Raw genomic sequence first — 13463 nt, 5'->3', positions numbered from 1 at the left:
CCCTCAGGGCCAGCGTCTTGTATTTATCTGCATTGTAAATCATAATTCCCCATCTCCGCGGTTACCTTCCCTCCATACAGGGTTCTTAAACTTGTGTGTTCTCAAAAACCTGTCTCTGATGGGAGCTGAACCCCTTCCCCAGGCCACTTGCATCTGCTTGGTGATGGGGAGCTCACCCTTTCAAACTTCCTTCGAAAGTAACATCTACTGTTACTTTTCTGATTAAAAACAAACACAATGAAACCAAACCTTCTTAGTGTTGAAAATTTAGAAAAGTATCAAAAATAAAAAGAGGAGGGCTTCCCCGGTGGCGCAGTGGTTGAGAGTCCACCTGCCGATGCAGGGGACACGGGTTCGTGCCCCGGTCCAGGAAGATCCCACGTGCCGTGGAGCGGCTGAGCCCGTGAGCCATGGCCGCTGGGCCTGCACATCCGGAGCCTGTGCTCCGCAACGGGAGAGGCCACAACAATGAGAGGCCCGTGTACCACAAAAAAAAAAAAAATAAATAAAATTAAATTAAAAATTAAGAAAAATAAAAAGAGGGAAGAAAAAAAAAAGAGGGAAGAAAGTTACAGTTAACCACCATCCCACTGTTACTACTTTGATGTATTTTAGTATTATTTCCTTATAGCCTCTTGTTATTTTTTATATATTTGGTTTTTTTAAGTTGAGGTATAATTGATATATAAGGTTATATTAGTTTTCAAGTGTGTAACGTAATGATTCGATATCTGTAGTATGTATTGCAAAATCATCACCACACCTAGCTAATATCCATCTCTCCACAATGACAATTTTTTCTCCTGTGATGAGAGCTTTTAAGATCTACTCTCTTAGCAACTTTCAAATATACAATAAAGTATTAGTAACTGTGGTCACCACGCTGTACGTTATATCCCCATGGCTTTAAGACCAGAAGTTTGTACCTATATCTGATAATATTGGTATAAAAATGTATATAGCTCTGAGAATCCTGAAAACAAACGATGTTCTAAGTGTGCTCTGCCCATGAGCGCTGCTGTTGTTTTCAGAGTGGAATTCAAAGAAGGAACAGAGGTTTCCCAGGGATGGCTTCCTGGGTGGGACCAGCAGGTCTTTGATCCAACTGCCAGGACACAGGCACAGAATCACTGTCCTCGGTGCAGTGGACAGTGGCACAGCAGGAAAGAAGTTTGAGTCAGTTGAGCGGGGACAGGGAAAGGAGACCTATCACTGGTTGGCCTTGCATTCTCCTGGGTCCGGGGAAGCCACTGTAACATTCTTGAGCAGGAAATGACTTAACAAAGAGATTTCCCAAAGACCATCCAGGCAGCAGAAGACAGAATGTATTGGAGGGGGGAGAGTGGGAAGGCAGGGGGAGGAGGCATGGGGACACAAGTGAGGAACAGCCTGGGGACGCATCCAGCCCCTGGTGGCCCGAGCAGTGATGTGGTGTGGATGGGGCTACTTCTGGGCTGCCAGGATGGAGAGGGACTGGTTGATCTTCACCATGGCGATAACGAGGAGGCCACCGGTCAGCAGGAAGGTGGGCCAGAAGAGGGAGAAGAGGAGGGTCTGGGGACCGTAGAGGCGCTGATACAGGACACTCGTCTCATTCTCCCGAGTCGTGGAGAAGCAGTCGAAAACCCGGCGCTCGTGGAGTTTGGCTCTAACCTTCTCCACATCGGCCCGGGCCATCTGGTAGTTGTCCAGGCTGCCTGGGATGTAGGAGCACTGTAGGGAGAAGCGAGAGCACCCATGGGTTGGAAATCCCTCTTTCTTAGGGCCTGGCATGGAATAAAGAAAAGCGTCAGCTTTGGAGTCAGGCCCCTGGGTGGGAGTTAAGACTGTCCAAAGCTTGGCAGGCTGCACATTGTGTGCTTCTAGAAGGTGTGTACACAGTGTCGTCTGGGAGGGTGGTGGCCTCGGAGCTGCTCAGGGTACACGCTGCACACCTGGAGATAGGGGCCCCAGCTGGAGCCCTGGCTCTGCTCCCATTGGCTTCAGAACCTTAGGCAAATTGCTTACCATGCTGAGCCTTGATGTCTTCATCACTTAAATGGGTTAATAGCAATACCTTTTTCAAAGGAGTTTATTAAAGAACTTCAAACTTATCTGTCTAAGGAGACCAATGGGGGACACAGGCTGAGTGGGCTCTATATTTCGATTCAGGGCAGAAGTCAGACGCTCAATTGCCTACAAAGCGCAGGCAGGTAACGTCCACGGGTGAAGTAGGTGAGGGAATAGGATGACAGGTGCCAGCTGACACTCGGTGTCAGGGGATGGGTGGTCCTGGTGAGATGGAGAGAGCCAGCTGCGTCTAGACTGGCAGGCATCACTCCATCTGGACAACTGATGCCATGCCATCCAGAAGACCTACTGTAGCCAGACCTCCAATATCTGTAGAGAAGCCAGAAAACCAGATTTTAATGTGGACTCTCACAATTTTAAAATATTGGCGAAAATTTGTATTGAAAACCCTTTGAGGTCTAACCCTGCGTGAGCCGAGCAAAAGATGTCGGCCAGCTGGTATCTGACACCGAGATTCAAAGGAAAGAGAGCATGCATTTAAAAGAGATTTGTGCAGGCAGAGCCTGGGACACGTTTAATTCTGACACTGATCCTTGTGATTAGGAAGCTTCCGGCCTGGGCAGATGAGGTCCAGATGGAAAGCTCCGCAGAGAAGGCACAAAGTGGAGACCCTGGTTTTATCCCTCTTCCGCGCTAGGAGGTCTGCATGTTGCTTACGTGAGCCTCCGGCAGATGTTCTGCGAGGGTGGTCCCCCGCACGGGCTCCGCAGCAGACTACCTGGAAGGCTGGTCATAAGCACAGGCTCCCTCCTCACTCTGAACGGCTGAGGGAGGGGCTCAGCCGTCGGGTGATTCCTCCATGCACTAAAATTCGAGGACCACTGTCCTCGTCCAATCACGTCCCAGATCAAAACGAGTGACAGTGTTGCGCTAGCTTCTCCCCGGGCCTGGGTTGCTCCCTGTATTTAAATGAGGTCCTGCCCCAAAGCTGCCTGCCCTGACAGCGTTCAGTCCAGCACTACAGAGAATGGTTGCATCACAGCTCTGACAGCCTGGGAAGTGGGAGAGCTGCATCCAGAGGCAGATTCACGTCCCCAGCCAGTCAGGGAGCAGCCGAGGCTGGGGAGAAGCCGGCTCCTGAGGAATCTGGCACTCAGATTTCTTGGGTACGATAGGGTCCCAGTAGCAGGTGGATCCAGAATCATGAGCTCAGAGGGCCTAGTCCTATCTCCCCAAAGTCTCTGACTGTGACCTTGGGTTACCTAGCTCACGGAACAAAGGTGTGGCGATGGAACCAGACGGGCCTGAGTTCAACTACATGTTCCAAGTTGTGGGACCTTGGCAAATGTCTCAACCTCGCTGAGCCTTGTAGATTGGGTTTGTGAGGGTGCCTGCCTAGCAGAATTGTCATGGCAGTTAACCAAGATGATGCACGTTAAGCGCTTAGCGCAGAGCCCAGGACATATTACGTGCTCAATAAATGGAAGATGGTGTTAATAATAGTATTGTGACTTAACTATGAAATTGAAACAATACTCCTTCTTTCCCTTAAGGAGGGGCCTATGGACAAGCTCCGAAGTGGGAACTTGTGCCCATCCTGGGGTCCCACTGTATTCTTTGCCAGTTTGGGATTACTCTAGATCCTTAATGTTCTCTAGACACTGGACAGGAGTTTACTCTGCAGAGCCAACCTCAGAGGCCTGGGGCCCACTTGCATCCTCTCTCCCCTGCCTTGGGTCCAGCTAACCATGAGTTGTCTAAAGGATCTTAAATGATCTAGCCTCTCCCCCCAAGCCCTGCAGTGTCACTGTTCTCAGCATAGACCGTGGGGAGGGGCTTAGAATCCCCCCCAGGCTAAGTCTCATGGAAGAATCCAAGAGTGGGCTGGCGACACCCTTCCTCATAGTAGGGGTTGGGGGAGACAGCCTTGCCAGGCCTTTCACATGTGATTCCAGAAGACACCCAGCTGGCCTGGAACACTGGCTCCTTGCACGGCAAGGAGCTGAACAAAGGTGGGAGGAACAGCTGGTGCACCAACACAGCTGTTTGGCAAAACCGTGAAGGCCACTTCCGCTGTCACGCCAGAGTGGCAACCTGCCATTGGCACACTCCTGGTGGTGCCTGGATGCTATGGGATAACAGATAGAATATCCAGCGGCTGCCAGTGCTGTCCTTCCAAGGCCAGACAGAGGCATGTCTGAGAGGCTGCTGACAGCCCATTAGGGAGAAGATCTGGCCTTTCGCTCCTCTGGCAGCCTCAGGACCGGGGTGGCAGCCTGCAAACCAGCCTGTTCCCAGCCCCCGTTGCACCAGTGATCACTTCTGCTTGTCTTTGAAAATGTGCTTCTTGATCCTTGAATAAATCAGGGGCCCCTGGATGCCAAAGAAGAGGCAGGGGTCATGGGAGGAGCTGATTCAGGTAGGTTTGGAGGCTCTAGCTCCATCTGGCATGGCCGAGTCATGCTAGTGATGACAGAACAAGTCAGGCCGCCTTGCACTGCCCGGACCCACGTCTCCATGACCCCCTAGCACTGTCAATGATCCCACTGTCCCTCCGGCACCCTTCCCCTTCCCATCCCATCAGCTGCTAAATTCTGTCTGCATCCATCCCTGCCCGAGCTGTCCCAGGTGTTTGCTGTGGCCCTCACCTCCCTCGCCAGTAACTGAACCCCACAGCCCTCCACATCACTCTGATCATGCTGCCAGGACCCCAAATCCTTTAAAGACTCCCAGCTGCTCCCAGCAGTAATTCCCAAGGAACCTTGGAATCACCTGAAGAGCCCAGAGACTCTGCATCCGTGGGTCTGGTGTGGGACCCCGGTTCTAAGTCCCCCAGATGGATCTAACCCACAGACAGAGGTGAGGAACCCCAGCTTCCCTGATCACATTTTAATTCCACAGTTTGGTAGTCCTTGGCAGGGAAGTCAGGCACACAGCTTATACGGCGCCAGAATATCATTAGTCTTTCCCTTCTTTACGGTTTGCTTGAATTTAAATCCCTGGTAATCAGTAGAACCTTCCTCCAGGAAACGCTGGAGTCTATTAGGAGTTGCAAATGGCTTTACTCCCTGTTACAGCCAGCACCACGAGCATTATTTGGTCTGAGGTTTTTCCAGGCAAAGCTCTGGCCTTTTGATGCAAATGCAAAGGAACTTCGTGTGTTCCCAGCCCAGGCTGGTGAGAGACCAGCCCTGGTGGAATCAGAGTCTCTTTCAAACTGTGTACCCAGTACGTTAACCCCAAGCCCAGATGGCCGCCTTGGCATTTGCTCTACGTATTTGCAGGGCTACATGGGGAAGACTAACCTGCGCATCTCATATGGTTGAACCAGTGTGTTTTTCTGTAAAATGGCAATTGTGGATAAGCTTAACCCTTCCTCCATCTTTCCTTCCCAGTTTCCTTCCTTATGCTGAACTGTTAAAGCTCAAAAAAAAAAAAAAAAAAAAAATCCTGATTGAATATGAATGCCTAATCCCATTCTCTGTAAAATGGTTCCTTCACGTGTTTCCCTAACTGTGCTGGGTCAGGGAATGCTGGAATTCCACCTCCCCTCCTTCTCTCCTACTGTGTTGTGTTTGCTATCACTCTCAGACACCCTTGAAGACTGTCCTTTTAGAAAAAAAAAAAAAAAATTCAGGAAAGTGTTTTCTGTAATATTCTTTTAATATGGGGGCTAATTACCTTCTATAACATGTAACATTCTTCATTAAAGTTCTTCTTCTCTCAAAAAACAAAGAAAAAACTACAAAAAAACCCACCCCAGTTTAACTGTCCACTTTGGTAGTGTGGGGGGCTTCTGAGAACAGACCCTAGGCTACCTCTGAAACATTTTCCTGCTACACCCCATCCTGTGGCACTGTCTGTGCCGGTGTTGGAACCTCTCTCTTACCCGGCCTTCCCTCCTCATGCCTGTTCTCTGCCTCCCCTTGATATCTATGTCCCCCGCCCCGTATTTCTGTGTAAACTGTACCTGCCTGATTTTTAACCCAAATGCCTTTCTGATACCCTCACCTCAATGTGCTAGGAAATGTCACTTCCTCCTTTAATGCCCATAATTTTTTTGGTTTCTCCCTATGGCACTGATCCCTCTCTACTAGGTGTTATGTCACATATGAGCTCTCTCCTCTTGAACCCAAAGCCCCTAACACAGGAAGTGCTCAGCGATGGCTGAATGAAAGAGCAAGGGAATGAGTGAATGAAAATGGGCCAACTTGTGTTTCCTATAGAAAGGGCTACAATGGTGGATTTGGGGTGGGGGGCTGTTGAGAGGCAGTGATGGGTACATCTCCCAAGTGTTGGCCTCCAAAGGTTGCTCCAAACCTGGGCCTCTGGTTTCCTAGAGTTGCAGGGGGAGTCACAGGGGTTCCTCTCTGTGGGGTCAGCTCTGGGTCCGGCCTCTCATGTGACTCACTTTACAGGATGAAGCGAGACCATTAACAGCTTCTTTGTTGTGCCTGCTATCCACCCAGCATCGAGCTTGGTACATCATAAACAGTCCCTGACTTCATAACAGCGCTTCAACAGATGTAGAAACTGAGGCTTGGGGGGCCGCGCTGGCTGCGTCCACCACACAGCTGGTTGGTGGCAGGTCTGCCTGACTCCAGTGCAGAAGAGTTAAGGCTGTCTGGACCTCATACCAGCTGTGGCCCCTGGTCAAGTGGGTTTATCTTTCCCGGCCTCCGCTCTCCAGAGCGGGGATAGGGAACCAGCTAGGGACAGGCGCACACGCCTGCCGGGGTAAGGGGATGCGTACCTCGCCCCCCCCATCAGTACCTGCTGGTTCCGGTCCCGAGTGTCCTCTGTGTGGTACAGCACGGCCCACCGGCCCACGGATGACACGTTGACCCACAGGCACGGGTACTGGGGCACTTTCTTGCCCTCCAGTTGCTCCTGGTCCCTGATGTTGGTCTCAATCAGGTGACACATGGATTCCTGGGTCCACACACTGGGGAGACGATGCACACACACACACATCTCAGAACCCGGATGGCACAGACTGCCCAGTGTGAACCCCTTTAGAGAGACCCAGGGCCGAGACCCTCAGCATCTGGCACTAAAGGAGCGTGACCCCAGAGTCCCTGGGCCCAGGGGAGGAATCGTAGAATCTAAATATCAACGCTTTGGGGCCTTTTGGACAACATCTGCATAAGTGGTTCCAGCCCTGGCTGCTCACCCAATACCCTGGGGAGCTTGTAAAGATTGTCGGGCCGAACCACACCCCAGAACAAGTGAATCAGAATTTCTAAGGTAGGTGGGCTCCAGGCCCTGGTGTGTTTTTGTTTGTTTGTTTGGGGTTTTTTTGCGGTACGCGGGCCTCTCACTGTTGTGGCCCTTCCTGTTGCGGAGCACAGGCTCCGGACGCGCAGGCTCAGCGGCCATGGCTCACGGGCCTAGCCGCTCCGCGGCATGTGGGATCTTCCCAGACCGGGGCACGAACCCGTGTCCCCCGCATCGGCAGGCGGACTCCCAACCACTGTGCCACCAGGGAAGCCCCCTGGTGTGTTTTTAAAACTCCTCTCAGTGATTCTGATGGGCAGCCCGACCTCAGACACCTTAGCCACATCCATCTTCGTCTTGAAGAGGGTGGCAGAGAAGTTCAGAGAGGTCGAGTGATTCTTCCAAGGCCACACAGCACCTGAAGCCAGGTATGGATGGCTTCAGAATCTGTGCCCTTTTCTTTAAAAAGAGTAGATGAAGGAGGGGCTTGATTTGTTTCCCGAGAGGGGAAGATGCTTAACCCGGAGAAAACGTGTTGGAGGCACATGGCTGCTCTGAGCGGTGCCTTACTCGGTAAGATTCCAGCCTGGAATGGCTCCAGGGCTGTAAAAAGTGGGGCAGGAGCAGGCCCGGAAGAGCATAACAGGCTCATCAACACACCAGTGAATCAATTGTGACTCATTTCCCATTTACCAGTCAGGAGACACATTGCCAGACCGAGGGGGCTGTCAGCCGCTGGAACGCGGCCAGAGGCAAGGGTCTGAGACTTATCCTAAGATCAGGCTGAGAGAACGGAGCATATTTGTTCCCATTAGAACATGGATCGGGGACTTCACAGCCTTTCTTTTAAAAGCTCAAGTGGTTAACATGTCAGGCAGCAAAGGCATGGGACATTCTCTGAGATTCCAGAGCAGAGCTCCAGGGTAACAGTTTTTGGCTCGGTGTAGACACTCCCTACTTATCAGAAAGGCCCCCAAATGAAATGGTGTATACAATTGAGGTAGTGAGCTCCCCATCACTTGAGATATTCAACAGGAAGATAGATGCCCACTTGACTCAGAGGTTTGTGAAAGAGAACCAAAATGCAGATGAGCTACAAAATTCTGTGACTCTCTGATTCCTCCTGGGGTCAGACTCACACTGGGGCGTTTGCTCTGATCCTTGGCTCTTTCTTTCTTTCTTTTTATTTTTTTATTTTTATTTTTGGCTGCGTCAGGTCATAGTTGTGGCATGCGGGCTTCTCTCTAGTTGAGACACGTGGCATTCCCTCTAGTTGTGGTGCGTGGGCTTTTCTCTAGTTGTGGCGTGCGGGTTTTCTCTCTCTAGTTGTGGCATGCAGGCTCCAGGGCGCATGGGCTCTGTAGTTTGCGGCACGCAGGCTCACCAGTTGAGGCATGTGGGCTCAGTAGTTGCGGCACGTGGGCTTAGTTGCCCTGCCGTATGTGGGATCTCAGTTCCCCGACCAGGGATCAAACCCACGTGCCCTGTATTGGAAGGCAGATTTTAACCATTGGACCACCAGGGAAGAGCTGTTGGCCTCCTTGGCTGTTTCTTGTGAGAAGGGCCTCCTGCATCTTTTACACCCAAGTTCCAGAATTCCAGAGGTGCAGGGCCCAGTCCGGCCTACCCTCCATGCACTTGAACCCTTGACCCTAAGAATGAGGATTGTCCAGACCTTCCTGCCTGGTGTGAGGGTCAAGGGGAAGGGTAAGAAGAAGCCTGGGGTTCCTTGCAGACCAGACCCTTAGGGGAGAGGCCGGAGGATGGGGCCAGGCCGGGAGGGTTCCGTACCTTTTCTGGTAGAGGGGCAGCATGGTCGTGCCAAGGATGTAGTAGGTGATGACGGCGCACAACACCATGGCCACACCCAGGCAAAGGGCTCGGGTCTCTCCCCGCTTCTGAGCCATCACCAACTTCTTCCCCATGTCCACAAGGGACAGCAGTCATTTCTAGGACCACGGAGGCAAACAGATGTGAGATCAGCACAGGTGATAGGTAAACCAGAGAAGGGAGGACAGGTGAGAGAAGAAGGTGCTCAAATATCAACATCATCTTTACTTTTATATGGAGCTTGGCAACCTCAGAGGGTTCTTTGGACCCCATGTAAGCCTCCCCCCAGCTCTGAGAGGCAAGTACTATCATCCCCATTCTACAGATGAAGGACCTGTGGCTCAGAGAGGTAAAGTGACTGGCCCAAGGTCACATAGTGTGTGACAGGCTCAGTAGTGACCCCCAAGGTACACATGTTCTCAGCCCCAGGATCTGTGACCGTTACTTTACATGGCAAAGATTTTAAATGAAGGATCTTGAGATGGGGAGATTATCCTAGACTATCCATGTAGACCTAAATGTAATTGCAAGAATCCTTATAGGAAGGAGGTGGAGGGAGATTAGACACAAAAGAGGAGAGGGCGCTATGACCAGGGCGGCTGAGATTGGAGTGATGTGGCCACGTGCCAGGGAGTGCGGGCAGCCACCAGAAGCTGGAAGAGGCAAGGAATTACGTATTGTCCCCTACAGCCTCTGAAGGAAGTACAGCCCCGATGACACCTTGACTTAGCCTGGCCAACATCTTGCTGATTTTAAACTTCTGGCTTCCGGAACTGTGTGTAAGTAAATTTCTGTTGTTTGGGGCCACCAAGTTCGTGGTACTTTGTTACAGCACTGATAGGAAGCTAATACTGGAGATAAACTAATATCCTCCCTGCAGAAGTGGACCATCTGTGCTCTTTCTCCTAGGATACTTGTCTCAGAACAGCTTGGAGCATTTCACAGTTCTACCATACAGTCCCACAGCAGGGCCGGCTGGGCGTGGGCAGCACGCAGAGAAGGGGCAGCAGGGCCCCCAGAGGGCAGCCACAGGCATTGGGGTGGCAGGAGGTGTCTCCACTACTGGGATCCTGTAAGAGCCTCCTCCTTGCTCCAAGCAAGGGCAGGAGGCATTATGTGGCCTCAGCAACTGCTCTCTTATACGGGGACTTGAGCCACCCTGGGCCAAAGCAGATTGCACGGGAGTGACGGGCATCTTCCTCCCTTCCCCCTTCTTGGGCCAGAAGCCCCTCGTTTTTCTTCTGGGAATCTGCTTCTCCCCAGGGCAAGCACGGCCCCTCCCTCCCCTGCTGGGCGCACTGAACACCCTCCAGCAGTGTCACTCTTGCCACCCGTGTGCCGCCTGGAGCCAGAGGTGCCTGGCTTCTGTCCTTGTATGGATTTCCCATCCCTCTGTGCGTTGCCTCACAGCCTGTGGTAAATTCCTTTGCTGGGGTTTTGTCTGTTGTTGAAGGTAGCAGTTCTACCAAGGATGCAGGGGCGTGGGGCCTTTCTCTGTAATCCCTGTTGTAGGGGAAATTTTAGCCAGATATCAGGAAGGAATTTATTTTCCCCACCAGGTCCCTAAAGTAATAAACCTAATATTTTTATGAATTAGTGAGTATCCAGGAGATAGGCATTATTAGTCCAAAGGAATTTTCAGCAAAGTGCTTCATTTTCTACTCAGGCTTCTCTCCTAACTATTGGACTGTTTCAAGGGTCCAATCAGAGATGCTTGACCCCCTTTCCTCCCCACTCCAGCTGTTCCCCCTCCCCTAGTGTCCTACAGAGGAGATTCCAGCGTCAGATACCAAGGTTACAGCCCTGTCGCTCCCTCCAAGATGATTGACTCCCTCACCCAATGATGACTTTTCCTTCCACATTTGGGGCACTGAGAAGTGGGGTTTCCCTACATTCTAACAGACATTACGAACTCACAAGGGAAAAAATGTTCCCTTGACAAAGAAAGATGTTCTGTTCAATTCTCTTCCGTCCTATTACTTCTGTCCTTCTGTCTCTGCATCTTGCGGGAGTGGGACAGTCCACATCATCGTTTACCTGGGGCCAGTTTAACAAGCCCGTCCACGTTTTTGCAGGTAAAGGAACACAGCCACCTGAGGATGGGCTAAAAGCCCACGTGGCCTGCTTCCCCAGGACTGTCTATGGTCACTGGTGCCTTGTCCCAGCCCCAGGACTGTGGAACACAAGTCTCTGGGGCCAAGAAGGTATCTTGCCTTGGAGGGAGGACCTAGGCTGAGCACTCACAACAAAACCAGTCTTTTCCTGGGAGAGTCGGCGCATCCTTGAAGGGGGGAGGCCTGCCCTGCCTTCCTGGCTAATCAGCCCCCAGGGGCACTGGCCCTTCTGCTGCACAGCTTCTTATATCCTCCCAGCCCCTGGGCACTCCCGAGGCTGGGGAAGGCAGGACCCTGTGCTACCGGGTCTGAGAACTCAGGAGGAAAAGAGATGGGAGGCTCCCTGTCAGAGAACAGTCTGGAATCTGCCATTCGTTCAGATTCCACCTGTCTGCAATGCTCTGGTGAGACTGTGGCCCGCACTGAAGGAGTAGGCTTCAGAGTTTTGATAAATCCTCGTAAGACCACGCAGGATAAAAGAATGGGGAGATAATACGGATGCGGATATGGCCATAGGATACAACAACCACAGTGAGAGCCTTTAGACAGGAGGAAGATTGGGAGCTGCTCACATCCCCTGAGGTCTGGACAAGAAGAAATGGGTTGCAGCTGTAAAAGGAGGGATTTCAGTTAGACTCTAAGAAGACTCTCTCAGTTTTGAGAATTGCTAAATATCTCTGGACTTTGGGGATATAGCTTCCCATTTAGAAAAGTCACTAGAGGTCTGGGGTGGATTTAGGAAGGATGAAGAAAGGCCAAGCAAGACAGAATTTTGGAGGGTCCTGTGTGACCTGGTATTTGGGTTGACCTCCTTTTCCTTAAGAGGACAGGGCATAGAGGACAGTGTTTAAGGGTCTGGTGGAGTGAGGGACAGGGGGTGTTTTGAGGTCATCAGACATGGGATCAAATCCTGGCTTTGCTACTTAGCAACCTTGCGACTGTAAAACGAGTATGATAGTACCTGCTTCCGAGAGTTCTGACAAAGAGCAAAGGATGTATCGAACGTCATATTTATCACAGTGCCTGGCCCAACGCAAGCCCTCGATAAATATTAACTCTTACTATTAACAAAGAAAACCCTGAAGGTTTGGATCAGAAGTCCCCAGTGCTCCTGCTGGGCCTGTTTCTGTCCTACCCCCTCCCCTGGTGACAAGTTCCAGGACTGGTCTTGATCTCCAGGCTGCTGCCCTCTGGCTGCTCTGGGAGCTGAGACCTGAGGGCCAGAGCACTGAGTTACTACAGTGACTGGGCCATGGAGCGCCCACCCTTACCCTTGGCCCCCCGAAAGGCCACCAGACCACGGGTCCAGCAGTTCTAGTCCCGAGTGACACAACATCAACTCCTCTGGAGCCCAGAATCCTGATGGACAGCCCGTCGAGGGAGGGAGCTCCCACTGCCAGCCTCCCTCCACGAAGATCTCCCCTCCAGCCCCAGTCTCTGGAGAAACCACTTCCCCAGTGCCCTTGAACTTGGTACTCACAGTCTCCCTGGTGCCCTGTGAGTCTTCGGCAGACACTTTTCTGCCTGGCCCCCAGCCCCCACCCCAAAAGAGGCCGCCTGAGCTCCAGCAGGAAGTTTGGGCTCCCAGTCCGTCTCTGGGGAAGTGGCCTTTGGTTCCCATCTGAGACGAGCCTCCATGCCCAAACATGGTCAAGTCTGAGCACACAGCCCCAGGACACAAACTCGGGAGAGCAGGTACCCAGCTCAGAGGAGGGCAGCTGTTACCCAGGCCCCTGCACCTGCAGTTCCCAGAGTCTAGTGGAAAACAGATTTCGCAAAACAGACAGCAAAACTGAGAAGTCAGGAAAGACCATCTGGGTATATTTGGAGACATTTCTTCTTCACTCAGTCCCTTCTCTGAGCTGGCAGAGAAGCCAGGAATAGAAAATGAGTTTCTTTTTGTTGACATGGGGGAGGGAGGAGGAGTTGAAGCTCTGAGGGGTTGGGCTTGTCAGCCGCTGAGGGGCTGGCATTTCCCCGCTAGAGCAACCGAAAACCCTTAGCCTTTGGCGTTTGTGTGCTGTGTGACCCTGGGCGGGTCACAGCACCTCTCTGAACCTCAATTTTCCCATCTGTGCTCTTGGGATTTTTAAATCTTACTTTGTTCAGGGTAGTGATGAGGGTTAGAGATGGTGGAGATTTGGGGCAGGGGAAAAGAAACTCACCTTTTAAAGACCAACCAAGCAGAAGTTGGGAGCAGTGAGAGATGGACCGCTGCTTCCAGCCAGCCATGTCCAGGAATAGCCTTCTTGGCCCTATGGCCTCCCAGAGACTGTCAAACTGTGCATTTTG

General features: G+C 51.8%; 1 protein-coding gene across 1 annotated transcript; it reads right to left on the bottom strand.

Moving 5' to 3' along the window:
- Positions 1 to 1305: 1305 nt before the first annotated feature.
- KCNMB1 (potassium calcium-activated channel subfamily M regulatory beta subunit 1) lies at positions 1306 to 12809 on the bottom strand. The gene is made up of 4 exons (XM_067730158.1): positions 12652 to 12809; positions 9019 to 9176; positions 6784 to 6955; positions 1306 to 1713 (listed from the first exon to the last, which is right to left on the bottom strand). The coding sequence occupies exons 2-4, from the start codon at positions 9150 to 9152 to the stop codon at positions 1444 to 1446; spliced, it is 576 nt and encodes a 191-aa protein (XP_067586259.1). The 5' UTR covers positions 9153 to 9176; positions 12652 to 12809; the 3' UTR covers positions 1306 to 1443.
- Positions 12810 to 13463: the final 654 nt, after the last annotated feature.

The sequence above is a fragment of the Pseudorca crassidens genome, chromosome 3, assembly GCF_039906515.1.
Source record: "Pseudorca crassidens isolate mPseCra1 chromosome 3, mPseCra1.hap1, whole genome shotgun sequence".
Lineage (NCBI taxonomy): Eukaryota > Metazoa > Chordata > Mammalia > Artiodactyla > Delphinidae > Pseudorca > Pseudorca crassidens.
Note: the sequence above shows the minus strand (reverse complement) of the source record. Positions and strands in the feature narration are given on the sequence as shown.

What these genes read in the sequence shown, in the direction of transcription:
- KCNMB1 (XM_067730158.1), bottom strand. Translation starts at nt 9,152, where the DNA reads ATGGGGAAGAAGTTGGTGATGGCTCAGAAGCGGGGAGAGACCCGAGCC. An exon ending in CTGCCCCTCTACCAGAAAAG is followed by an intron (nt 6,956 to 9,018) that starts GTACGGAACCCT and finishes TCGTCTCCCCAG; the next exon opens with TGTGTGGACCCAGGAATCCA. An exon ending in CTCGGGACCGGAACCAGCAG is followed by an intron (nt 1,714 to 6,783) that starts GTACTGATGGGG and finishes TTCTCCCTACAG; the next exon opens with TGCTCCTACATCCCAGGCAG.